The 26,597-nt window shown below is 43.3% G+C and overlaps 1 protein-coding gene and 1 pseudogene across 1 annotated transcript; both read left to right on the plus strand.

The window, feature by feature from the left end:
- Positions 1–836: 836 nt before the first annotated feature.
- Positions 837–3,450, plus strand: LOC125249522 (annotated as a pseudogene).
- Positions 3,451–6,456: 3,006 nt separating this feature from the next.
- On the plus strand, positions 6,457–7,968 carry LOC125249026 (olfactory receptor 6N1-like). Its single transcript, XM_048161209.1, has 2 exons — positions 6,457–6,491; positions 6,729–7,968. Exons 1-2 carry the CDS (start codon positions 6,465–6,467, stop codon positions 7,674–7,676), a joined length of 975 nt encoding a protein of 324 aa, XP_048017166.1. The 5' UTR covers positions 6,457–6,464; the 3' UTR covers positions 7,677–7,968.
- The last annotated feature ends 18,629 nt before the right edge of the window (positions 7,969–26,597 follow it).

Raw genomic sequence — 26,597 nt, forward strand, 5'->3', positions numbered from 1 at the left:
GTCAGGGCACGTCAAAACTTCTCCATGGCCCCAAATCAGCCTCAGACTCCAGAGGGTTAATGGATAGAGGCCGTATTCCCTCTACCCTTGAGGTCTATGTCGCAGCTATAGCCAGTTCTCACGCTCCTATAGCGGGGCAGTCGATAGGGAGAAACGGCCTTGTTGTTCACTTCCTGAAGGGATAGAGGAGGTTGAATCCTAATCGCCCCCTCACGGTTCCTGTCTAAGACCTTTCTGTGGTTCTTAGAGGTCTCACTTTGAACCAATCCAAACTGCTGACTTACAGTCCCTGTCGCTGAAAACTGCCTTACTGCTAGCTTTATCATTGGTTAAAAGCATGTGGAAGATTTACAGGCGCTCTCTGTGAGCCCCTTGTGTCTTGAATTCGGGCCTAATGATTCCAAAGTCATCGAGACATGAATATGGCCCGAAAGTCCTATCTACCCCCTTTAGGGCGCAGAACACAGGGGTGGACATGTTGTCCCGGAGCAACCTTCCCTCAGTGGAATGGTTACTCCACCCCTGCACAGTCCAACAAATTTGAGACATCTTTGGGATGGCAGAGGTCGACCTCTTTGCCTCAGAAGACGATCATCACTGCCCAATATATTTCTCAAAAGCCAGGGACACACTGGCCCACGACTAGCCCAGCCTCCTCTTTTATGCTTTTCCTCTGATTGCGTTGATTACCCAAGTAATCCGACTTGTATATATGTAGAATAGACAAAAACTAAAGCTGATAACATATTGCTCATATTTAAAATGTGCATAAATCATAAAATCTATGTCTGTTGTTCTAACTCAGTTGATTAAAGGCTATCTTTGCTTATAAGAAAATGGAAAATGGAACATATTTTTACTTCATGTTGTTTGAAAATCTTGGGTACATAAGATATGCTTTCTTCAGTTTAGGATTTATTCTGTACTGTGCTATCACACTATTTAATGCCATTATTATGCTTGCAATATTTCTGGAAAGGACTTTACACCAGCCCATGTACATTCTGATTTCATGTTTGTCTGTCAACTCTGTGTTTGGAACTGCTGGCTTTTTCCCAAGAGTACTGACAGACTTGCTTTCTGATACACACTCAATCTCTCATGAAGCATGTGTCTTACAGACTTATGTCATGTTCACGTATGCAGCAAATGAAAATACAATATTAATGTTAATGGCATTTGACAGATTTGTTGCAACAAGTAAACCTTTGCAGTATCACAACATCATTACACCAAGATTTCTAATGGTTTTAATAGTTATAAATGTGACTTATCCAGTGATTTCTCTTGGTACTTCTGCTATTTTGACTTCCAGACTGACATTGTGTGGTAACAAATTGTTTAAGGAGTACTGCCACAACTTTGAAGTGGTTAAACTGTCTTGTGCAAACACTGTTGTTAATAATGTCATGGGCTTTTTTATATTGATCACAACTGTAATCATCCCATTAAGTTTAATATTCTATTCTTATGTAAAAATTCTTATCATTTGTCGAAAAAGCTCAGCGCAGTTCAAGAGCAAAGCATATTAAACTTGTATTCCACACATTGTGATCCTTTTGAATTTTTTATTTGCCATTATTTCTGAGGTCACTTTGAGTCGGGTTGTGACTTTACAACTTCCTATATGGCTGTCAGTTTTACTTTCACTTCAATTTCTTGTTATACCACCTATCCTGAACCCTATTGTTTATGCTTTAACCCTCAGGGGTCTGAGGCTGATTTGGGCCCTGGAGAAGTTTTGACATGCTCTGACATTTGTGCTTTTTTCAGTTGTTCATAAACATATTAATGGAAAAAGTGTCATTACACTGTATTCAGCACAATCTAGGCTACAATAATATGTGAGGAACATGTATGTACATGTTTGTATTTTTGAAGGAATAACGTTTATGCGTGGTTATTGAAAAAACAAAAACCTTAAGTCACTTAAATAAAGCCAAAAAATATATATTAAATCTGTGTTCACAAGACTTCTGGGTATTGGAGGTTGTAGACTAGAGTTTTTGCTTCAAAATGATGTAAAAATTATCATTCCTACTCCTTCATATAAAACAATAGAGAGATTTAAATTTTCTAAAACATCTTTGGTCAAGAAACACAGTATGCGTGGAGGCGTGAATCATCATGAATAATGGATGATTCTCACCTGAGAAGACAAAAGAATCAGATAAAGAGCTCTAATGACCTGCATAAATAATGAGCTCTTTCAGTCAGGTAGGCTGTGAAAAAACCCTGTTGATCATGTCTCAGCTCATCATGATGTAAATCAAACATACAGAAAAAACAGCAATACTGTGAAATATTATTACAATTTAAAATAATGATATTCTATTATTAAAATATAATGCATTTCTATGATACAAAGTGTCTGAACAGTTATGTTACCTCTACGGCATTTCATATAGGCTTTTAGCTTAAAAGCATGCACATTTGGAGAAATATTGATGGATTCTCATGTTTATGTCAATTTTCTATACAGAGGAGTATTTATTCATTATTTATTGTCGTCACTGTGAACGCTGGATACTGTGTTTACAATTCATACTTGCAGCCGGAGGGCGCTCTGTGCACTTTTAGTCCACAAATGCCAATGCTAAAGAAGAATAGGCAATCCAGGAAATAACTGAACTAACAGAGGCCAGAGATCGGCAACTATGGCTATTCAAAACACTTTTCAAGACAATAAATACACGATTGAGACGATGAATGCATGTATTGACTGAATTTGCCTCTGAATAGCGCTGGCTCCGTGGGCGTGGCCGCATTAGCGGATAATGAGCTGAATCACGGACTTCTGACATGGCTCTCTTTTCATACAGATTACATAAACACAGAAGGTTTGTTTTCGATTTGACTTACACGATTTAAAACCTGACATTTCAACGTTTTTTTAGACACGTCTAATTTTTTTGTGATTAGTATTCACTAAGTTACAGTTCATTTTCTGAGAACTATCAGATTGGACTTCGTTCAGAGGGAGACGAGAGATCACGCATCATGTTAGTTTTCTTTATTTTACAAAAAGCACAACATTTTGTTTTTACTCTGAGTGTACACAAATAAAAGATGATATTCCACAGATTAAAATGGTGTATAGCTCTTAATTGTATGTGCAACATTGATGGAGTATTTTGAGTCTCTTTCACACTGGTTAGAAAAAAAACGCGGTGATCACGCCGGAGTGACCGCCGACCCGAGGGAGTTAATATATGTCATTTCAAAAAAGGAAATAGTTGTTCCAGACAGATTCTCAAATCTGTGCTAAGCCATAGAGGACAAAAAACTAACTGATAGTAATGTCAACTCAACTTGATTGTAGCATACAACAAGTGGCCTAGAGGAAAAAGCACATTTTCCTTATTGACAAAGTTTTAGAAAGTGGGGCCTAGCAGATAATGCATAAGTTATCTGTCTCAACAAGATAAGGGCCTAATCCACCTGAGATAACAGAACAGTAAGTTACAACGATAGTTTTACAACCTAGCTGTTATCTCAACCCATGCACCTACATCAGGGATGGACAACTTCAGTCCTGGAGGGCCACTGCCCAGCAGAGTTTAGCTCCAACCCTAATCAAACGCACCTGAACCAGCTAATCAAGGTCTTTAGGATTAGTAGAAAGTTATAGGCAAGTGAGTTTTTATCAGGGATGGAGATAAACTCTGCAGGACACTGGCCCTCCAGGACCGGAGTTGCCCATCCTTGACCTACATAATAAGGGGATAATGGGCATAAGGCCTAACAGCTCCCTCGGGAGGAGGCCAAAACTAGGAATATATATCCAATGGGGATAATATAAAAAGGGTTATTAGCAAATAACACTCCTAGCTCTAGCTTAGCCGCTAAGCTATGGGCAAAGAAAACAGAAAACAAAGCCTGTTTTAACATCGCTTTCAATTCCATGGGAAGAGAGGAAAGCAACATACCCAAGCAAAAAATGTCAGGCGGCCGGTTAAAGCCGCAGACATCACATAAACTGAAGCAGTGAGTGCAACTCAAGCCATACTAAACAATAGCTGAGAAGCTTAGAAAGAACCGAACAGTGGACATTTTGTGGCCCGCTCAGCCCTTCTAAAAAACTACTTCAGTTTTGTCCACAAAAACCCCTTACATGTTTTACTGCTACATGTTCAGAAAAATATATTTTTAGGAATAGAAAAACAAGGTCAACATTAATAATAAGTTGAACCCTGCTTACCTTTCCCATGGCTCATTGGACCAACGAATCCTCCTCCTGACCGTGGTGGGAGGATAATTCAGGTTTTATGCCAAAAACCCCTTTCACTATCAAGCCAGAAGGCGGGCCATCAGAGAAAAAATTCATCATGGGCCCAAACGTCAGTCCTGACTGTTCAAGGGTGTCATCTGAACATGTAAGGTTCCTACAGGTTCCTGGGGAGGCCGAGGAATAGAGGCGAGGGCAGATGCCCCCGCCAGAGAGGAGATTGACTGGCGAGGGTTATTCTGACGGCGGTTTTCAATCACCTCCCTTAAATCTTGCTTTCTTTTCCTCGTATCCCGCCGCGTTTGTGACTTACTCCGAGGCGGAGGAGGCACTCTAGCGGTGACACTGGATCGCTGGACATGCCTCTGAGCCTCGGCTCGAGATGGTCCAGGGCCTCCCGGGTGTCTGGGCCCAGAATCGGATCTGAGCGGTATGCAGTTCTTATATGCTGCTGAGCGCGCCCTCGCCTCTCTGAACTTCCCAATAACCATCTCAACGGAACCGCCAAAAAAGTTCAAAGGGCGAGACTGGGGCATCGAGGAGAAAGCCTTTTTCTTTCTCCCCGATGTCTGCCATGTTCAGCCACAGATATCTCTCCGTGGCCACCATGGCCGCCATAGATCGAGGCGGCCGTCTGCTTGGTGGCCCGGAGAGCGAGATCTGTGGTGCGGCGTAGCTCAGCCACCGCATCAGGGGACAGACCCTGTCCCTGATCCAGATCCTTCAGTAGGTCAGCCTGGTAGGCTTGCAACACTGCCATCGTGTGCAAAGCCGTGCCAGCCTGACCTGCTGCAGCGTACGCCCTGCCGTTCAAACGTGACGTCATCTTAAGGGGTTTCAATGGTAGGACCGGAGCTTTCAGTGACATCTCGTCAATGGGCAGCATCGCCACATACCCATGCTGGCGTAATCCCTCCACATCAGCAAAATTTCCCCGCTGATGTGCATGAATTCTCACCGAGTATGGGCTCTTCCATTCCTTCTCTATCTCTACATGGAGATCCGGAAGGAATGGAAGGCTCACTGGAGTTACGGGGTTATGGTCAGAAAGAAATCGTTCGTCCAGTCTGCCGCGAACGTTTTCTTTCTTCTCGCGCTCCCACGGCAGAGAAGCCTCAGGGTGAGCGGGACCAGATCCACTGGGTACAGATGTTGACGCCCCTTCTCTCGCGTTCTGATAGGGAACCGCTCACAATTGACACAGACAGCGCCCTCAAGCACTGTCCGTGCGTGTTCTTCCCCCAGACAATGAACACATAGGGTGTGTGTGTCCTCCAGTGTCAGAAATCTTGGACACAGATCAGCACACTTCCTAAAGTTCTTACCTTTCTCAGACATTACTGGATTGGGATGGATTCTTAACGATAAAGAATACACAGTAGACGTCAACACAACAGTCCCGAAAAGACGATGCATGCTGACTGCTTCTATAGGCGCGCCTTTATACTTCCTGGTCGCACCATGTGACTGTCGTCGGCCAATAGGATTGGAGATTTTGGTAGTGAGGTTTCGAAACACTGGGTCACGTGGACGTTCCCCATTGCATCATCAAACACAGAGTAGAAGTTCCCTTCGAAAGGGAAATACTTGCTCAAAATGCTTTTATGACGCAACATTAATGTAAACACAGCCCACTGTGAACACCCTTGTAGTTCGCTTCAACCTTTTTGAACTATATGAATGATTATATTTGGTTTAAGTAGTGAGTAAAAAGGAACTGGAAGCAAAGCAGAGTGCGAGTGTTTCTAAAGCATGTAGTGCCATCTTCTGTTAAAAACTACACTCTGAATCAATTTGAGAGAGAATCATGATACATTTGCAAAATATCAGAATTGACACAGATTCGATGTATTGTCACAGCCCTAGTAACTTCATTTGTGCATGTAGTCGCTTTGGTAAGGCAATGCTTGTTTACAGCTCAAAAGTAATAATAATACCTTAATACACAATAACTTAATAAGTATATAATTTTGTTATATCACAGAATGTATACTGCATTTATGTATCAGTTAATGTGGGGCCTGATATATTGAAATATATGAATATATGAAAACTTTAAATGGACAAATGCTACGTGCAGTTCTACCTATGAGCATAAATGGACATACTTTTAACATTAGAGAAAAGCAGCCTTTAGAGAGCTTGTTAAAACTGTTTTCAGAGTTTGTGGTCAACGCAATTAGCATGAGACCAGTGTCCATATATAGCAAACCAAATCAAACGTTTAGGGAACACAATGGGAAACATAGAAACAGAGAACATGGTAAGATTTCAACAAAAACAATGCATACTGCTGCTAGAGGATATTTCCTTTGCGCAGCTGACCAAACCTCACGTAAAACTGTATAACATACTTGGATAATGTTATAAGTTATGTAGTGGGTTTTCTCATTTTCAGAATTCATGACAGTTTAAATTAATACTGCTTTTATATAATAATAATAATAATAATAATAATAATAATTATAAACTACTGCATAATAATTGCATATCATTCCAGATGCAGCCACCGCTGGAGAATGTGTCCAGTGTCTTAGTATTTACACTCTCTGGACTTAATGAAACACTGGAAAATAGATTTGTGTTTTTTTCCCTCACTGCACTGTTTTATCCCCTAATGGTGTTATGCAATGTAGTTATAATTTTCACTATAATCTCACAAAGGACGCTTCATGAGCCAATGTATGTTTTTATATGTAATCTGAGCATAAATGCACTTTATGGCACTGCTGGATTCTTCCCTAAATTCATGTATGATTTGTTATCAGAGAATCACATTGTTTCTTATGCTGGATGTATGATTCAGATATTTGTCATTTATTCATTTGCCTTGTGTGAAATTTCAACATTAACAGTGATGGCATATGACAGATATGTGGCAATATGTAGACCACTGGAGTATCATTCAATAATGACTAGTCAAAGGGTTCTTGAATGTATCCTTTTCTCCTGGCTGGCTCCATTTTCTTGCATGTCTGTTTTAATTGTATTAACAACTAGACTCACTTTATGTGGCTCTACTATTGAAAAGGTATATTGTGAGATTTGGGCAGTTGCAAAACTGTCGTGTTTTTCTACCACTGTAAATAATGTGTTTGGGTACATTGTTATTTTTGTATGCTTTGGACATGGTTTAATGATATATTGCTCCTATTTTCAGTTGATTAGAAAGTGCCTAAAGTCAGTAGAGGTCAGGCGCAAATTCATGCAAACATGCATGCCACATCTGCTTTCATTGTTCAATGTGGCTACTGCAATGTTTTTTGATGTACTGTACAGTCGTTATGGCTCAAAGAATATTCCTCAAGGTGTGCGTAATTTCATGGCCATGGAATTCTTACTTTTACCAACCATTTTGAACCCTTTTATTTATGGAGTAAATCTGACAACAATTCGGCAGGAAGTTTTGAGGCTTTTTTTCAAGAAACAAGTGAGAATATCTGAGTAAATATTTAGTCAAAAGATCCTATGCCTTTTTTTTTTTTTTTTTGTCTGTGACCCTTATATTCTCAGAATCAGAATGAGCTTTTTTCACCAAGTGTGCACAAACACTTGGAGCTCTTGGTACATACATACATACATGACACGAGAACAGAAAGAACATTTAAATAAGGCTAAGGAAAAAAATAAACAATGATAGTAATAACGTGGTATACATCTGGAACAGAAGACTTAATTACAGATTTGTGCATTGTGTACTGTATGTACAGCTGTATAAATAAAATCTGCTTTTGTATTTATATAATATCTAATTATTGACTCTCTCTCAAGTACTGAATGCTGTGTTATCTGTTTCAGCTGGAGATAGCATGGGGCCTAGACGTTCTAGTGCACAGAGATCTGTAACGTCTGCCTGAGTGCAGAAGTATAAACAGGTTGTGGCAGGGGTGAGATGGGTCTGTGATGATGTTACCTGCCCTTTTCTTTACTCTGGAGTTGTACAAGTCCTGAAGGTTGGGCAGGTGCAGACCAATTATCCTTTTAGCTGTTCTAACAATCCGTTGCAGTCTTCTTATATCTGATATGCTGGCTGACCCAAACCAAATCTAAAGTTAAGTATGTTAAGTAGGCAATAAGCCACAGTAGGTTGTGTGTAAAAGTGATTTTACTATGATTAAGGAGTGCTCTTAGGAATGAGATCCATAACCCACAATAAAATATTTTGGTTATAACAATAAACAATTTTTCTGTCAAGTAAAATTTTTATAGTTATTGTTTGTAGCAACTTTGCTTATTAATATGGAATTAATTAAATCAGTTTGCAGCCACAGGTACAGTAGTGGCCAAAAGTGATGTCCGGCCTGGGAAAATTGACATCTTCACTCTTTATTCAAATATATACAGTGCCCTCCACTAATATTGGCACCTTTGGTAAATATGAGCAAAGGGGGCTGTGAAAATGAAACTGCATTGTTTATCCTTTTGATCTTTCATTAAAAAAAATATTTCATTCACAAAATTCTAACCTTTCATTGAAGTAAAACAACTGAAAGTGGGGGGAAAATCTCATGAAATAAATATTTTTCTCCAAAGCATGTTGGCCACAATTATTGGCACCCCTAGAAATTCTTATGAGTAAAATATTTTGAAGTATATTTGTTACCAATGAAATGATAACATTAACTTGGATCTTGATTTTGTCTTTTATTCCTCTTGTGCAGAACTCACAATATACACATTTGGTCATGTTGTTGTAATTTAATTTTAAATGAGTTTTTTTTTTTTTTTTCTCACATTTATGTCTATATGTGTATGTGTGGTCAAACTGTAAAAACAAAACAATTCACAATTTCTATCCAGTATTGTTCACATTACCAAATAAATTTTTACAAACATTTAAACATCAGCTTTAGATAGTAAGCATTAAATTATATGCTTATAAATCAAAATATAATAATCCCTATAATGCTAATATCACATATTGGCAGGAAATATTATGTATATGCATTAAGGCATCATCACATATTTCTAGAACAGTCTCTGTGTCTAAACACATACTAAACATACTTTGTGTACCAACTAAATGCAACATATATTGCATGAATATTTCAACAAGCAATATAAAAACGTCTAGGTTACTAGTGTAACCCCCGTTCCCAGAAGGAGGGAACGGAGACGTTACGTCGATACTGACGTAATGGGGTCTCGCTAGGGAGCCCAATCACCTCCAAGGATACAAAACAAGCCAATGGGAATTGGCCTGTGAGATTTACATGCCGGGCCCCTCCCCCGGCATCCGGGTATAAATAGGGCCGGCATACTCACCTTCATTCATATTTTTGCTGAGGAGCCGAGACAGGTATCTGGCCACTCAGCGGTGGCTCAAAGCTATGGCAGGGGAACGTAACGTCTCCGTTCCCTCCTTCTGGGAACGGGGGTTACACTAGTAACCTAGACGTTCCCATTCAGTCAGTCACGTTCGACGTTACGTCGATACTGACGTAATGGGGTCCCGTGGAAAACGCCATAGCAACTAAACCACGTTACGAGTGTTAGGGAGGCAGGTGCTGGCAGGCTGAGGCGTGCCAAATGCAAATGCGGCCCATACTCGCAACCCTCCAGCGCCCAGAGCAAGCCCAGGAATGTCTTCCATACCGGTGGGATGGAGAGGACAGGGCGTTACCGTGGAGAAGTCGAAGCTGCTGTTCCTACCCCACGGGGAAGAGTGCTTCGGAACTCAATCCCTCGTTTTTCAGCAACGACAAAAACGCCAGGAAAGCGTTCCCCGAGGAGGGGAAGGCTACGGAGACCACACCCTGCCCGAAGGGAGGTAACGTGTGGAAGACACATATGGACTGGTCAGAGAACAGTAACGCATATGGAAGATCTCTGATGTAGGTCCTACCTTCCGGGAGGGACGACTAGCAATCAGAGACGGGGCAAAGCGAAGCCGCCCAGGGAAAGACACGGGTTTACCGTCAGGGAAACCTTACCGTGGACAAACACATATGGGATTACCCGAGGGGAATCACAGCATATGGGCATCTAGCCCAGTACAAGGGCAGACCAACCGGGCATACACACGAGTACTGGACCTAGCGCCGGACGCCTCCGCCACGTCTGGCCGCCGCAGGATGCAGGAGGAACTCCACAGGGTTCGCCGTTATGGGGAACTGAACTGAGGAGCGGGAAAAGTGCTCGCATTCCCTCTCCCGAGGGAAATGGCACAGCAAGCGAACACCCATGGCTATCTACGAGTAGAAAGCACACGGGTGGACACCGGTTCCACTCGGAGATTATAATATCTCGCGAATGTATTCGGTGTCGCCCAGCCCGCAGCTCTGCAGATGTCTGCAACAGAGGTGCCGTGCGCCAATGCCCAGGAAGAAGCAACACCCCGAGTGGAGTGAGCTCGCAACCTGAGGGGGCACGGCTCGCCTTGGGACTGGTACGCCAAGGCGATGGCATCCACTATCCAGTGGGCCAACCTCTGTTTGGCAAACAGACAAAGAGCTGCTCAGAGCTTCTGAAGCTCTGCGTGCGGTCCACGTAAACGCGCAGAGCACGAACGGGACACAGCAACGCAAGGGCTGGGTCTGCCTCCTCCGGGGGCAGTGCTTGCAGGTTCACCACCTGGTCCCTGAAGGGAGTGGTGGGAACCTTGGGCACGTATCCAGGCCGGGGTCTCAAGATCACGTGAGAGTCGTCCGGCCCGAATTCCAGGCACAAATCGCTGACCGAAAATGCTTGCAGGTCCCCAACCCTCTTGAAGGAGGCGAGCGCGGTCAGGAGCACTGTCTTAAGAGACAGATGTTTCAGCTCAGCTGACTCGAGGGGTTCGAAGGGAGCTCTCCGAAGGCCCGAGAGGGCGATGGAGAGATCCCAGGAGGGAATGAGGCGAGGCCTAGGGGGATTTAACCTCCTGGCGCCTCTGAGGAACCTGATGATCAGGTCGTGCTTTCCTAGTGACTTGCCATCAAGCACATCGTGATGCGCTGCGATGGCGGCCACATAGACCTTCAGAGTGGAAGGGGACAGCCTCCGTTCCAAACCCTCTTGAAGGAAGGAAAGCACAACACCGACCGGGCATTTCCGGGGGTCCTCCCGGCGGGAGGAACACCACTCAACGAACAGACTCCACTTCATGGCATATGCGCGCCTCGTAGAGGGGGCTCTAGCCGAAGTGATGGTGTCGACTACCGCGGGCGGTAGGCCACTTAAGTCTGCCGCGTCCCGTCCAGGAACCACACGTGGAGGTTCCACAGATCGGGCCGTGGGTGCCATATGGTGCCCTGCCCCTGAGAGAGGAGGTCCTTCCTCAGGGGGATGCGCCAGGGATGGGCTGTCGCGAGGAGCATGAGTTCCGGGAACCAGGTCCGGTTGGGCCAGTACGGCGCAACTAGCAAGACCTGCTCCTCGTCCTCCCTGACCTTGCACAGTGTCTGTGCAAGGAGGCTCACTGGGGGAAACGCATATTTGCGTAGGCCCCGGGGCCAGCTGTGTGCCAGTGCATCCGTGCCGAGGGTCCCCTCGGTCAGCGAATAAAACAACTGGCAATGGGCGGATTCCCGAGAAGCGAACAGGTCCACCTGTGCTTCCCCGAACCGGCTCCATATCAGCTGGACCGCCTGGGGGTGGAGTCTCCATTCCCCCGGGAGCGTGAGCTGTCGTGAGAGCGCGTCGGCCGCACGATTGAGCTCGCCCGGGATGTAGGAGGCACGCAGTGACCTGAGCCGGCGCTGACACCACAGAAGGAGATGGCGGGCGAGTTGCGACATGCGACGGGAGCGTAGACCACCCTGATGGTTGATGTACGCTACCGTCGATGTGTTGTCCGTCCGGACCAGTACATGCTTGCCCTGCAACAGCGGTCGAAACCGGCGCAGCGCAAGGAGTACTGCCAGCAACTCGAGGCAGTTGATATGCCAGTGGCGATGGGGTCCTGTCCAGGAGCCCGACGCCGACTGGCCACTGCATATGGCACCCCAGCCGGTGGTGGAGGCATCTGTTGTAACAACAACATGCCTGGACACTTGTACTAGGGGCACCCCGGCCCGTAGAAAAGCAAGGTCCGACCACGGGCTGAATGTGTGGCGACACTCCGGTGTGATGACCACACGGAGTGAGCCGCGGTGCCATGCCCACCTCGGGACTCGGTCGTGAAGCCAGTGCTGGAGCGGTCTCATATGGAGCAATCCAAGCGGCGTGACCGCGGCTGCGGATGCCATATGCCCCAGGAGCCTCTGAAATTGTTTCAGTGGGACCGCTGTTTTCCGCGAGAACGAGTTCAGGCAGTTCAGCACTGACTGTGCACGCTCGTTGGTGAGACGTGCTGTCATGTTGACCGAGTCCAGCTCCACACCGAGAAAAGAGATGCTCTGCACGGGGCAGAGCTTGCTCTTTTCCCAGTTGACCCGAAGCCCCAACTGGCTGAGGTGACTGAGCACCAGGTCCCTGTGTTCGCACAACTGCTCTCGGGACTGGGCCAGAATGAGCCAGTCGTCGAGGTAGTTGAGGATGCGAACGCCCACTTCCCTGAGTGGTAAAGACGCGAGGAGACAGGGACAGCCCGAAGGGTAGGACCCTGTACTGATATGCCCGCCCCTCGAACGCAAACCGCAGAAACGGTCTGTGTCGAGGAAGGATCGAGACATGAAAGTACGCGTCCTTCAGGTCTATTGCTGCAAACCAATCCCGGGGGTGGACGCACGTGAGAATTCACCGTGAGCATCTTGAACGGGAGCTTGTGAAGGGCCCGATTCAAGACACGCAGGTCCAAGATTGGTCGTAACCCCCCGCCTTTTTTGGGTACTATGAAGTACGGGCTGTAAAACCCAGACTTCATCTCGGCTTGAGGGACAGGCTCTATTGCGTCCTTCGCCAAAAGAACCGCAATCTCCGCCTGCAGGACAGAGGCGTTGGGACCTGTCACCGAGGTGAACAGAACGCCGCTGAACCTGGGGGGACGCCTGGCGAACTGAATCGCGTAGCCGAGTCTGATTGTCCGAATGAGCCAACGGGACGGGTTGGGAAGGCGTAGCCACGCCCCCAAGCTCCGTACGAGTGGAACCATCCGGACAACAGAAGTACCCATGGGGGGGCAGCATGGAGCACTGTGGCCCAACTCGGGAGGCAGTGCGTCCCGAAGTCGAGGCTGTGAGTGGGGTCCACCCACATGGCTCCGAGTAGGCAGGGTGGCGTGGGAAGGCAGTGCGTTCCCGGGGCGCCAAGACCCTGCCCGTGGCGAAGGAAGGAGTGGCTGAGAGAGAGGGAGCAAAGGCTCGCTCACCCCCAGCGCAGACCTTCTTATATGACCCAGAGGTTTCGGAAATTGCTCTTTTATTGAATAAGTGGGTACGGCCAGCGGCGCTGGGGTAGTGACAGAGGGGCCTCTCACTTCCGTGTTAAAGAAGGAGAGGCGTGATCTCAACACCAACATGGACATGCCCTCGCAGTGAGGGCATGTACCATCCACGAGCGCTGACTCAGCGTGCGGTCTACCCAGACACGTGAGACAGTGGTCGTGGCCGTCAGAGGAGGTCAGGAAACGACCGCATCCAGAAACACATGGACGAAAAGACATCTTGAAAAAGACGCTGATCACCCGTGCTTGCTCTTTCAGTATACCTCACCAGCCGAAGCACCCAGGGATGGGCGTAGCACCGTCCTGTGGGCAGCGCGTCGTCACCCCCACCGCTGAACGTGCCTTCCCACCAGCTGGAGAGACTCGAGCAGGCCACCAGAACAAAAAACAGCGAGGTAGCAATTAAAATTGCTGTTTTCAGGACCGTGTCCTTATAGCAATTATAATTGCTGTTTTTTGCTCTCTCTAGAAATTCACTCTTGGAGATGAAGTGCGCAGATCCGATGTGATCGGCTCCGAAGCAAAAGTATGAATGAAGGTGAGTATGCCGGCCCTATTTATACCCGGATGCCGGGGGAGGGGCCCGGCATGTAAATCTCACAGGCCAATTCCCATTGGCTTGTTTTGTATCCTTGGAGGTGATTGGGCTCCCTAGCGAGACCCCATTACGTCAGTATCGACGTAACGTCGAACGTGACTGACTGAATGGGAACAGTAAATGTCTACACAAGCATCAAAACGTGTATAACATTAGCAGTTTAGGCGCTATGGTGCTAATCACAAACAGCGATCTACACATCAACACATCAGAAACTAGTTCACTTAAACAACATATGAATTACTCATCATGCTGGAAATATAGTGTAGTGAACAGCACATTCTAGGGCCCAGCTTATGGCCGGGCCCCTCTCTCTCCGTAACAGTGGACAAAGGTTTGCTACATTTTGATTGGATCTTGGTGGACTAACACAAACAAACTGTCCAACGCCATCAGATAAAGATGGAAGGACAACATCCAGACCTCTCTTAGAGGGTAAGAAGAAGACCTCTTGTACCAAGCCTGGGAAGGACAAGGCTTCTCATTGGTCCACAGGCAGTTACTGCCCTTCACCCATCTAAACACTACTTCCTAAGGTTGGCCAGAGACTGCCATAAAAATTCCTCGGGACCTTAGCAGCAATGGGTGAAACAAAGAGAGATCACAAAGATCCATCCGAATCCATTCAAAACTATGTTTGAAAACCTTAGAACTGATGCAAACTGCACATCCATTTCATACTTATTCACAGGAATAAGTATTCTCAGTGACAGCTATTTGTAGTGCAACCTCTGATGCAAAGTCAGCTGTTAATGTACAATTGAATGACAGTTCAATCTTTTTCCATCATGTTTAGTCTCTATTTGTTTAGAATATTGCCAAAGGTATTCTGGTGGTGGTTTGAAAAGTGAGAAATGCATTGGTAAACTTTAAAGACACTGTAAAGACTTCCAACTTTGTGCTTTATGCAAATGAGTTCCACAGGGGAGAGAAGGGTGGGCCACACAGTGTGTGTCCCCTCTGATACCAGCGGCCAATCACAGCACTCGAATGGAAAAGCGCCAAATTGCAATCTCCTCCTCATCGGAAAGGGATAAAGGTACCCTTTCTACAGACACTCCTTGTTCTGAGTCTGCCCGTCAAAGGGGAAAGACACAACAGATACACGGTTCTGGGTCCCAACTCTGTAAGGAGTGAGACATTAACAGATATTCTTCTGAGTCTCCCATCGGGTGAGACCTTAACAGACACAACACCGTTCTGAGCCTCTGGTCCATCCAGAGAGACAACAACAGATCCTGTGATCTGAGCCTACAGCTTGTGAGGCAGCAACATAGACAACCACGTTCTGAGCCTCTAGCTTGTGAGGAAAGAGACATCAACTAACACTACGTTCAGAGTTTCCGTCCAGCGAGACAGTAACGACATCTGCAACAAGGTTAAGCTCAGGAGAGCAAACCTTCACTTCAAGGTACCTTCGTCTGCGTGTTCCAGATTGTTAAGGACCTTCTGCACCTACACCAGGGCCTCATCTGCGTGTTCCAGATTTTAGGACCCTTTGGTGCTCCAGGAGATCAGCATCCCACAGAGCTTCGTGTTCAAGACTGTTGAAACAGATTCTGGCTCCTCTCCCCACTGCACTGTCGCCCAGCACAACCAGTGGAAGACATCACCGTGACTTGAGTACCAATCCATATTTTACTTCGCGTCCTTGGATGGACAAAGTAAAAATCACTACAATAGTTTCTAGTAATAGTTTCAAACTGGAATCGTTATAAAGTTCAATGATTAACATGAGAACAACATGGCTTTCTCTCTCAGTGTTTTTTTTTTTTTTTTTTCAGTGTTTGGAACCTTTTTTTTTTTTTTTTAAGCAATCACATGTGCCCACTGTCCTAGCGTCCTTAACCCTCAGGGGTCTGAGGATTTTTGGGACCCTGGAGAAGTTTTGACATGCCCTGACATTTGTGCTTTTTTCAGTTGTTCATAAACATATTAATGGAAAAAGTGTCATTACACTGTATTCAGCACAAACTAGGCTACAATAATATGTGAGGAACATGTATGTACATGTTTGTGTTTTTGAAGGAATAACGTTTATGCGTGGTTATTGAAAAAACAAAAAACTTAAGTCACTGAAATAAAGCCAAAAAATATATATTAAATCTTTGTTCACAAGACTTCTGGGTATTTGAGGTTGTAGACTAGAGTTTTTGCTTCAAAATGAGGTAAAAAAATATGCTGCCTGCTTGTTCATATAAAACAATAGAGAGATTTAAATTTTCTAAAACATCTTTGGTCAAGAAACACAGTATGCGTGGAGGCGTGAATCCTCATGTATAATGGGTGATTCTCACCTGAGAAGACAAAAGAATCACATAATAATGACCTGAAATGACTTGCATATTAATGAGGCCTTTCAGTCAGGTAGGCTGTGAAAAAACCCTCTGTGATCATGATTCATATCTCATCATGGTGTAAATCAAACATACAGAAAAAACAGCAATACTGTGAAATATTATTACAAAATAAAATAATGGTATTCTATTATATACTTTAAAATATAATGCATTTCTGTGATGCAAAGTGTCTGAACAATTATGTTACCTCTATGGCATTTCATATAGGCTTTTAGCTTAAAAGCATGCATATTTGTAGAAATATTGATGGATTCTCATATGTTTGTCAATTTTCTATACAGAAGAGTAATATTTATTCGGGATTTATTGTCATTACTATGAGTGCTGGATACTGTCAATTCATACTTGCAGCCGGAGGGCGCTCTGTACACCTTTAGTCCACAAATGCCAGAGCACTAAAGAAGAATAGGCAATCCAGGAACTAACCGAACTAACAGAGGACAGAGATCGCTAACTATGGCTATTCAAAACACTTTTCAAGACAATAAATACACGATTGAGACGATATATGCATGTATTGACTCAGAATTTGCGTCTGAATAGTGCTGGCTCCGTGGGCGTGGCCGCATTAGCGGATAATGAGCTGAATCACGGATTTCTGACATGGCTCTCTTTTCATACAGATTACATAAACACAGAATGTTTGTTTTCGATTTGAATTACACGATTTAAAACCTGACATTTCAACATTTTTTTAGACATAAGTCTAATTTTTTTGTGATTAGTATTCACTAAGTTACAGTTCATTTTCTGAGAACTATCAGATTGGACTTCGTTCAGAGGGAGACGAGAGATCACGCATCATGTTAGTTTTCTTTATTTTACAAAAAGCACAACATTTTGTTTTTACTCTGAGTGTACACAAATAAAAGAAGATATTCCACAGATTAAAATGGTGTATAACTCTTAATTGTATGTGCAACATTAACGGAGTATTTTGAGTCTCTTTCACACTGGTAAGAAAAAAACCGCGGTGGTATCGCCGGCGATACCCTCAGACCTCAGAGTGTTAAAGGGGCAGCACCCAACATCCCGGCCCCAATGACCCAAACAGGTCATTCAAACAAAGGAAGGGTGATGTCTCAATTTAGCTAATTCAACTGAGAAGACTGGCTTCCAGGAGGCAGATTTTGTCTGCAGGACAGTTGAAGACTCCTGTCTGTGTTTTCACTTCCACAGTACACACAAGTCAATCTGCACCAGGATAGACTTGAGTAATCAGACCTAGCGGCCAGTGATCGCGTGGTGTGTTTTCATGTTTTGGTTGTAGCCATTTTTGGCGTTCTTGCAATGCAGGTAAATACTCCTTGAGCCATCTGCACCAGAAGACATCTGCCAGATATTGCACCTTGCGCCATCTGCGTCTGTAAAGGTCCTGTTTTACAAAGGCTCCCAGAGGTAGAATTGGACCAGAACGGAGTAACAACAGATGATTTGGTGTGAGTGGTAGATTATCTGATGGGTCGTCTGAGAGTTTAGTGATTGGTCTACCACTGACAATAGACTCAACACAGCAAAACAGTGCTGTCAACCCCTCATCATGTGGTGCCTGCTGCAATAGGACAGTGTTTAGAATGGAACAAACTGTGCGAATTTGTTGCTCCCAAACACCACCCATGTGGGAGGCAGCAGGTGGATTAAAGATCCATTTTACATTGTTCTGCAGCAGGTAATCAGGTAATCTTTGATTCCATTCACTAATGGCTTTCCGCAACTCTCATAATCCACCGACGAAATTAATCCCGTTATTGGAGCGTATTTGTGTGGGTGGGCCCCTCTTAGTGATAAATCGCTGTAAGGCATTGATAAAGGAGTCAGTATCGAGGGTGTGCACCACTTCCAAGTGGATAGCTCTCGTAGTGAGACATGTAAACAAACATCTGTACCTCTTGAGTTCACTGCGTGCCTTCTTAACCAAGAATGGCCCGAAGTAGTCTATGCCCACACAAGTGAATGGAGGCTCACCTGGTGTCACTCTAGAGTCAGGTAAGTCTGCCATTTGCTGGATTTGCGGCTTAGCTCTTAATTTGCGACACTGTAGACATGACTTGAGAGTTTGGCTAATGACAGCACGTCCCTTTAGTATCCAGAAACGTTGACGAATTTCCGCAAGTACCCGCTCTGGACCTGCATGACCCAAGCGAAGATAGCAGTGACTGATAATCAGCTGGGTGACGTGATGATTGTTAGGTAGAATCACTAGATGTTTAGCCTCAAAGGGAATTGGGGCATTTGTTAGTCTGCCTCCCACATGAAGGAGTTGGTTGTTTTCATCCTTAAAGGGTTTAAGCTTGAGAAGGGAACTGGTTTTGGCTTGAGAAGATCCAAGATGCAGTTTGTATGTGGTTGTAAATGGCTAACTCTGCTTGTTGGAGCTCACAAACAGTGATGGGTCAGAAAGATGCACACTTGCTTTCTTGCGTAACAAAGCCTTGACACGCAACAGGATAGCAGTAGCCCTTTTCAAATGATGCCAACTGGAGTATCACTCCAGTAGTCTGCCCATTGAATTTTCCATCACTTGGTTTGGTTTTATGCTAGTTGCATGCTTCTTTAGCTCTTTTGTTCTCTGCTTCCTCTGGCAAATCATTTAAAATAGGTTGAGCAAGCTAATGTTCCTCCTCAAGTTGTAGAAATTGTGGACCAGGGCCCATATGTATAAAACTTCTCAGAAATACACTTAAGAATAGTCTTATTTTTTGACTTAAGTGTCAAAAAATTCTTAGTAATGAGTAGGATTTTCCTAAGAGTAAGAGACTTTTATAAAGAAGCTAAAAGCAAGTTTTAGTAAAGTATAAGACTGATTCTTAAGTGCTGACTGCGAACTAAGGACTACAATGATGTCAACTCAAAATTGACACCCTTAAACTCTTAATCAGCCAGTAGTGAGTCTGCAAGGGTAAAGTCACAGCAGCACATCACCAATAATTTAATGTTATTATAAAAATAAAAAATATTTTTAAAAATGTGTTAAAAGATGTAAGCATATTGTGTGCTTGGAGTCAATTGTTCCATGTGTGATAATTAAATGATATTTCAAATTATTTCAAATTATTTTTGGCCAGGCTGTAAAGTAATGATGATAGTATGATAGCACTGTTTGTCCAAAAGAAAGTCTTTTCAATCGGAATCTCCAAGTGGCACTTGATATACTGATCCAGCTCTGTAGCAACTACCACTGCTAGTAGCTCCAGCCGTGGTATACTAACTGGCTTGATTGGTGCAAGTCTGGCCTTTGACATCACCAGCCTGCAAGTGTCACCAATCATGTATGAAACAGCACCGTAAGCCAGTTCTGAAGCATCAGAAAAGCTGGGTAGCTAACAATCGACTAGTGGATGTTGGTCTAAGACATCTTGGAATTGTCAGTGCTGACAACAGAGGCAAGTCGTTTAACCATCTGCGCCACTGTGCAGCCATGTCCAGCAGTAATTCCTCATCCCAATCGACTTTCATGCAGCACAACTCTTGAAAGATTGCTTTTGCTTTGAGCACGAAACGGCTTGCAAATCCAAAAGGATCATAGATGGAACTGGTAGTGCTCAATACTCCTCTCTTTGTTAAAGGTTTGTCCACTGGCTTGATGTCGAATGTGAAGCAATTTCTTTCCACATCCCAGTGTTTGTTCAAATGGCAAATCCTCATGGTCAAGGTTTAGGGGAGAGCGGGGTTGGTTGGCACACTTTTCACTCTGTGTCACATTTCTCAGTCATGCTATATGTGAAAATAGTCTGACCAGTATCAACTGAAAGGTTATGATCTCAACTAATCAACAGATATATTTAATGTTCTCGAATGATTCCTATTTCCTTTAAAATTCATAATTAATTCATGTTGTGCACTTGTGCCAACCAGCCCCCAGTATGGGAGTTGGTTGACACAGATGCTATAGTTACAAAGAATGAGGTGACAAATGTAAAAAACTTGAGAATTTAATTCAAAACAGAAAACATCCAACAGAATTACAGCCCATTTTCTCCATAGATTGTATTTTTTAACTAAACAACAGTTTGTGCGTGTGTGGGGTGTGTGTGTGTGTGTATGTGTAGTATTAGGAGTAACAGAAATAATGCAGTAGGCCTATGCTGTTAGGTTAACTAGCATGTCAACATGTCTGTGTCTCAATCAGATGAATCACATGAATCACAGTTCTGGCAGATGTAGACTGGTAGATGTGGAGTGCATAACTCGTGGGCCCACTTTTTGCAACACAGGCACTGAAGCCAAACTTCCCTAGGTCGGCTATTCCCATATGGCTCTAAACAAACCAGACAATATTCCTCTTCATCTTCATCAGACTCAGATGATGATCTCCTTTTCCGATTCTTTTTAGGAGCAGGAGCTTTGGATGGAGCTTTCAGTTGTAGCTTCTTGTTTTTTTTTTTAAGAGTCTCTTCTTTGTTGCAGCCTTTTGTTCCTCTAGTTGTCGCTTGACTGGTGTGTCTGTCAGGATGGCGGTCTTCCTCTTCCTCCTGACGGCACCACCAACTTTCCTAGGCCCAGCCTTAGGGAATGGACGCAGCTCTTCTGGGGTTAGGGAATGTCTCCCAGTAAGTCTCCCAGTACCAGCAGAAACACCACTTGGTCCGGGTACAGCATTGACAGTGGCAGTGTGCAGCTCATCAGGCACAGCATTGTCAGTGGCAGGGTGCAGCTCATCAGGCACAGCGACAAGATTGGCAGTTGGGACTGGGTTTGGCCGGTCTGTAACATAAGATGGGGCAAAGGCCTCTTGTGGAAAAACATCCCTGTTAAAGGGGGAAATTCCAGTCACCCTGAATCCTGATTGGATGTTATTTGGAGTTGCAGCCAAAGGGTATGCTGTGGCAACAATTCCAGGCACATCATATATAGACATGGTTTTGCCAGGGTTGTTCAGAATCCATGAGTCACAGGCTGTGTTGACATGCCTCTTCAGAGGCCCATACACAGTGCAGTCAAGAGGCTGTAGCCGATGGGAGCAGTGTGGGGGAAATGATAGCATGACTACACCGTTTTCTTTGGCATAGTTCAAGCCACTGACAGAGAGATGGGACTCATGGTTGTCAAGCAAAAGGAGACATGGCTTCTCTTTTGTGCATTTTGTATTCTCCACAAAATGCTTAAGGAATTCAACAAAGTGTTCTTCCTTCATCCATCCTGATGGGTTTGCACCTCCTTTGCAACCTGTAGGTCCATTCAGAATGAAGTGGTCCCTGAAATTTACCCTGGGGAAGACAAAATAGGGAGGAAGGCTATTCCCTGTGGCTGAAACTGCACAGGTGAGGGTAATAAGCGACCCTCGCTCTGCAGAGGTTATTGTCCCAATTTGCTTAAATCCCCGCCTGGCAATGACCCTGTTTGGTTTCTGGACAGTAGTGACGCCTGTCTCATCCATGTTCCAGATGTCACCTGGAGAAAACCTGTGCCTATGCATGACGGTCTCTAGGTTGTTGAAGAAGGCTTTAACATTTTCTTTATTGAAACTTGTAGCACGAGCAAGGCTTGTGGCCTCTGGCTTCCTAATGGAAAGGGAAGGGTGCCTCTTCAAAAAGGCAGTAAACCAGTCATGGCCAGCTTGCTGTAGCTTGGACCAGGTCTCAGGCACCTTGATGTTATGTGATACAGCAAGCTGAAAGGCTAGCTTTTTAACCTCCCTGGCTGATAGGCCAAAGTAAATGTCGGCTGACTTGGACAGATACTTAACCAGCTCCTTTTCCAAATCTGGGGAAAATATTTGCCTGTTCCTGATGTAACCAACAGCTACACCTAGCTCTTTCTTGCCTTCACTCTCATCTTGGCTGATCTTGTGGCAGTATCTGCTTAGTGTGCTGAATGGTATATTGAATTCCTTTGCTGTGCTCCTAATACTTCTGTTTTGAGTCTTCACTTGTCTGGCTGCCTCTAGCATAATCTGTGCTGGTGTCTTTCCTCTCTCCGTTGTTCTTAAATATTTTCTGACCATTTTTACTTCTAAAAGAAAATTGTTTCATACATAAGTTAGTTCATTATATTATATTACATTATATTCAATATGTTTTAACACTCTGAGGTCTGAAAACGCGCCGGCGCGTTTTGCAGGTTTTTTTTCACATTGCAGCAAAACAGACTTAAAATACTCCGTCATTTTTTGTCATAGAGACATAAGTAATATATCAATTGAAACTATAGAATATCTTCTTTTATTTGTATACACTCAGAGTAAAAACACAATGTTGCGCTTTTTGTAAAATAAAGAAAACTAACATGATGCGTGATTTCTCCTCTCCCTCTGAACGAAGTCCAATCTGATAGTTCTCAGAAAATGAACTGTAACTTAGTGAATACTAATCACAGAAAAATTAAACTTATGTCTAAAAAAACATTAAGATGTCAGGTTTTAAATCATGTAAGTCAAATCGAAAACAAACCTTCTGTGTTTATGTAATCTGTATGAAAAGAGAGCCATGTCAGAAGTCCGTGATTCAGCTCATTATCTGCTAATGCGGCCACGCCCACGGAGGGAGCGCTATTCAGACGCAAATTCAGAGGCAATACATGCATTCATCGTCTCAATCGTGTATTTATTGTCTTGAAAAGTGTTTATCTGGATGTAAAAGTCATGGTTAGCGAGCTCTAGAAGACATGCAGTTAGTTCCTGTTTTCTTTTCTTCTATAGATGAATTTTAGATGAGTTTTTGTTTCTTTAGCGCCCTCCGGCTGCAGTATGAATTGGAAACTCCATTCATGGAATAGCCTCTTCTTCTTTTAGATGAATTTGTGGACTAAAAATGCACAGAGAGCGCCCTCCGACTTCAAGGATGAATTGAAAACACCAGCGCTCATAGTAATGACAATGAATATTAAATAAATATAACTCCTCTGTATAGAAAATTGACATAAGCATATGAGAATCCAATATTTCTCCAAATGTGCATGCTTTTAAACTAAAAGCCTATATTCAGACTCTTTGCATCACAGAAATACATTATATTTTAAAGTATAATATAAAACCATTATTTTATATTGTAATAATATTTTTCTGTATGTTTCACATATCATGATGAGCTTGAGACATCACAGAAGGTTTTTTTCACAGCCTACCTGACTGAAATGCCTCATTAATATGCAAGTCATTTCAGCTCATTACTATCCAATTCTTTTGTCTTCTCAGGTGAGAATGGCCCATTATTCAGTGGTGATTCACGCCTCCACGCATACTGTGTTTCTTGGCAAAAAGTATCTTACAAAAACTAAATCAATATATTGTTTTATATGAAGGAGTAGGCAGCATAATTTTTACATAATTTTGAAGCAAAAACTCTAGTTTACAACCTCCAATACCCTAAAGTATTGTAAACACAGATTTACTATACTTTTTTTGGCCTTATTTCAGTGACTTAAGTTTTTTGTTTTTTCAGTAACCACGCATAAACATTATTCCTTCAAAAACACAAACATGTACATACATGTTCCTCATATATTATTGTAGCCTAGTTTGTGCTGAATACAGTGTAATGACACTTGTCAGGGCATGTCAAAACTTCTCCAGGCCCCAAATCAGCCTCAGACTCCAGAGGGTTAACATGTAAAATACATAAATTAGTAAAATACATAAATTAATTTTTAACCAAATGGCTACATATAACCCCCAAATCAGTGTGTCAACCAACCCCATCCACACCTCTTTACTGACATGATGTTTGCCACATAGTATAGCTCATCAGAAACTTGTAAATTTCCTGTCAAAATGTAGATGATTCCTATCTCTATAAACTGAAATCCTTACATTTTATATATCTCTATCTATCACAGTTCTACAATATATTTAGTAGGGATAACTTTTTTTTTTTTTTGAGACTCTAAAATAGAAAAGTTGTCCTCACCTCAATAGTTAGTGACAATTGAATGATTTCAGTAAAGGGGTGTGGTCTGGTCAAGAGGGCAGTCATTTTAATGTTAGATTTTTGTGGCAGCACCCTCTAGTGTACTGGGATTTAACTGCGTGCCATCCAACCCTTGACCCAACCAGCCCCGCTCTCCCCTACCTCATGCAATGATTTTGCCCAGTCCTCAGCTGGTATTGATTTCATCACTTCCTTAGAATTGCTTCATAGGTGAGCAGTTCCCGGAGTTCGGAAGCAGGTTTTATGGCAACCTCCTCTGTTGATACCGAATTAAGACAATTGTTGATGTAGAAATTTCGCCTCACTGTTTCCACAGTGACATCAGAGAAGTTTCCACAGTTTTTCAGCCACTCGTTGCAAGGCAAAATTGGCAGCACTAGGGCTCCAGACACCTCCAAAAAGGTGAGCCATCATACGATAATGCTTAGGTGGATTATCTGGGTCGTTATCTTCCCACCACAGGAAGCGAAGCACATCTCTTTCACCAGATGGCACTCGGACTTGACATGCTCTCAATATCCGCATTCAGAGCAACAGGTTTTTGTCTAAACTTGAGAAGAACTCAAAGTAGCGTGTGTAGTGACCATCTTACTTGTTCCCTAGATCCACAACTTGCTTGTTGACTACTGACTAGTGTTGTCACGGTACCAAAATTCCAGTAGTCGGTACCGATACCATGAAAATTTTACGGTTCTCGGTACCAATTTCGGTACCACAGTAAAATCTATTGGAACTATTTTACTATTTTATATAGCCTATTTGAAAAACATTAAATATGATTTGTAGTGTGTGTGTTTGTGTGTGTGTATATATAGGCTACCTCAATGAAATAAATTTTGAAAAAAAAAAAAAAAAAAAAAAAAATTAAATGCTCAAACATCCATTGTGTACTGTTGAAAAAAACAGCATATGCTGGTAAGGTAGGTTTTGAAGCTGTATGCTGGTCAAATACTGGTCCTAAACTGGTCCTGCTGGTCCATACTAGTCCTAAGCTGGTCCTGGACCAGCATAAACCAGCTCAAACCAGCATACCAGCTTCAAAACCTACTTTACCAGCATATGCTCGTTTTTTCAACAGGGGTAACAGACGTGCGTGTTTATTTTAGCTATTCCATCAGAGAAACAACACACTACAGCCTGTAAAACTATGAAATAAATATCGGTAAATAATGGTAACCTAAATAATAAGAAAGTTAAATATTATTTCAAAAAGCATTCTTTTTTATTTCCACACAAAGACGCGTCATATATAGCCAAAGTCCCGTTATTACCGTTATGCGCTTTGAGAGGGATGTGGGACACGAGCAGGAAAGAGACCATTTCTCTTTAATAATATCTTCGTTATCTCCTGATGTTACAAACAACTGACACTTGTTGTAAAAGGTCTGAAGAGCGTGTTTTATCCTCCGCAGGGGCAAGACATTCAAGCTTTTGCCAGAGAAAACGAAAGTAAAAATCACTGGTGTGTGAAATGCGCTATACAAATAAACTTGACGCGCCTTATAAAGTCTAATAACAAGCACAAACTCTGTTAAATAGAAACTGACGTGCAAGCAAAAAGGTTTCTGTCCTACTGTGTTTTTTCTACTTTACCACAGTAAATAATGCGAATAGCCTATAATAGGCCTAAATGCGAACGAAAGAAACGTTATAATCCCCTGCGTGAGTGAAGATTTGGGAAAAGAAACAGATTCCATGTTCAGTGGAATAACTAATGGAATATTGTTAAATTCTCTGCTAATCAGGTGACCAGATCGCGATTCGGAAAACAGAATACAAAGCTTAAATGTATGGACTCACGCACCTCTCTTATTCGGCATTAACCAAAATGTTTCCATGGCTGCGATGTCACATTTAATTGCTAACCTATTATTTCTTCTGTAAACAAAGTTTTGTGCTTCACTCGTGTCATATTCAAGTAAATACTAGCACAGCCCTATCAGTGGGTACCGAATATACCCGAATTCTCGATACTACCGGTACTACAGAAATGCTGGTATTGTCACATTTTCAAAATTTCAGTACCGACTTGGTACCGAAGTACCGGTACTTTTGACAACACTACTACTGACAATAAGTCATTGTTCCCATGCACTGGATCATCCAGTTTCCAAAATCTTTCAACAACTTGTTGTAGAGAGTGGTCAGCTTGAATGAAATTGGCAGAGATAGATGTTGAACCATCAGCTACTGGTCCATGGAGTGTCCACTTCAGGCCAGTCAGATTTGTGTAAGGCTCGTC

The sequence above is a fragment of the Megalobrama amblycephala genome, linkage group LG16 (genome assembly GCF_018812025.1).
Source record: "Megalobrama amblycephala isolate DHTTF-2021 linkage group LG16, ASM1881202v1, whole genome shotgun sequence".
In the NCBI taxonomy this organism is placed as follows: Eukaryota; Metazoa; Chordata; class Actinopteri; order Cypriniformes; family Xenocyprididae; genus Megalobrama; species Megalobrama amblycephala.

Bases quoted from the DNA above. Each gene is read 5' to 3' on its own strand.
- LOC125249026 (XM_048161209.1), top strand. From the start codon at position 6,465: ATGGGAAACATAGAAACAGAGAACATG. The intron at 6,492-6,728 runs GTAAGATTTCAA...ATATCATTCCAG, and splicing joins ACATAGAAACAGAGAACATG to ATGCAGCCACCGCTGGAGAA.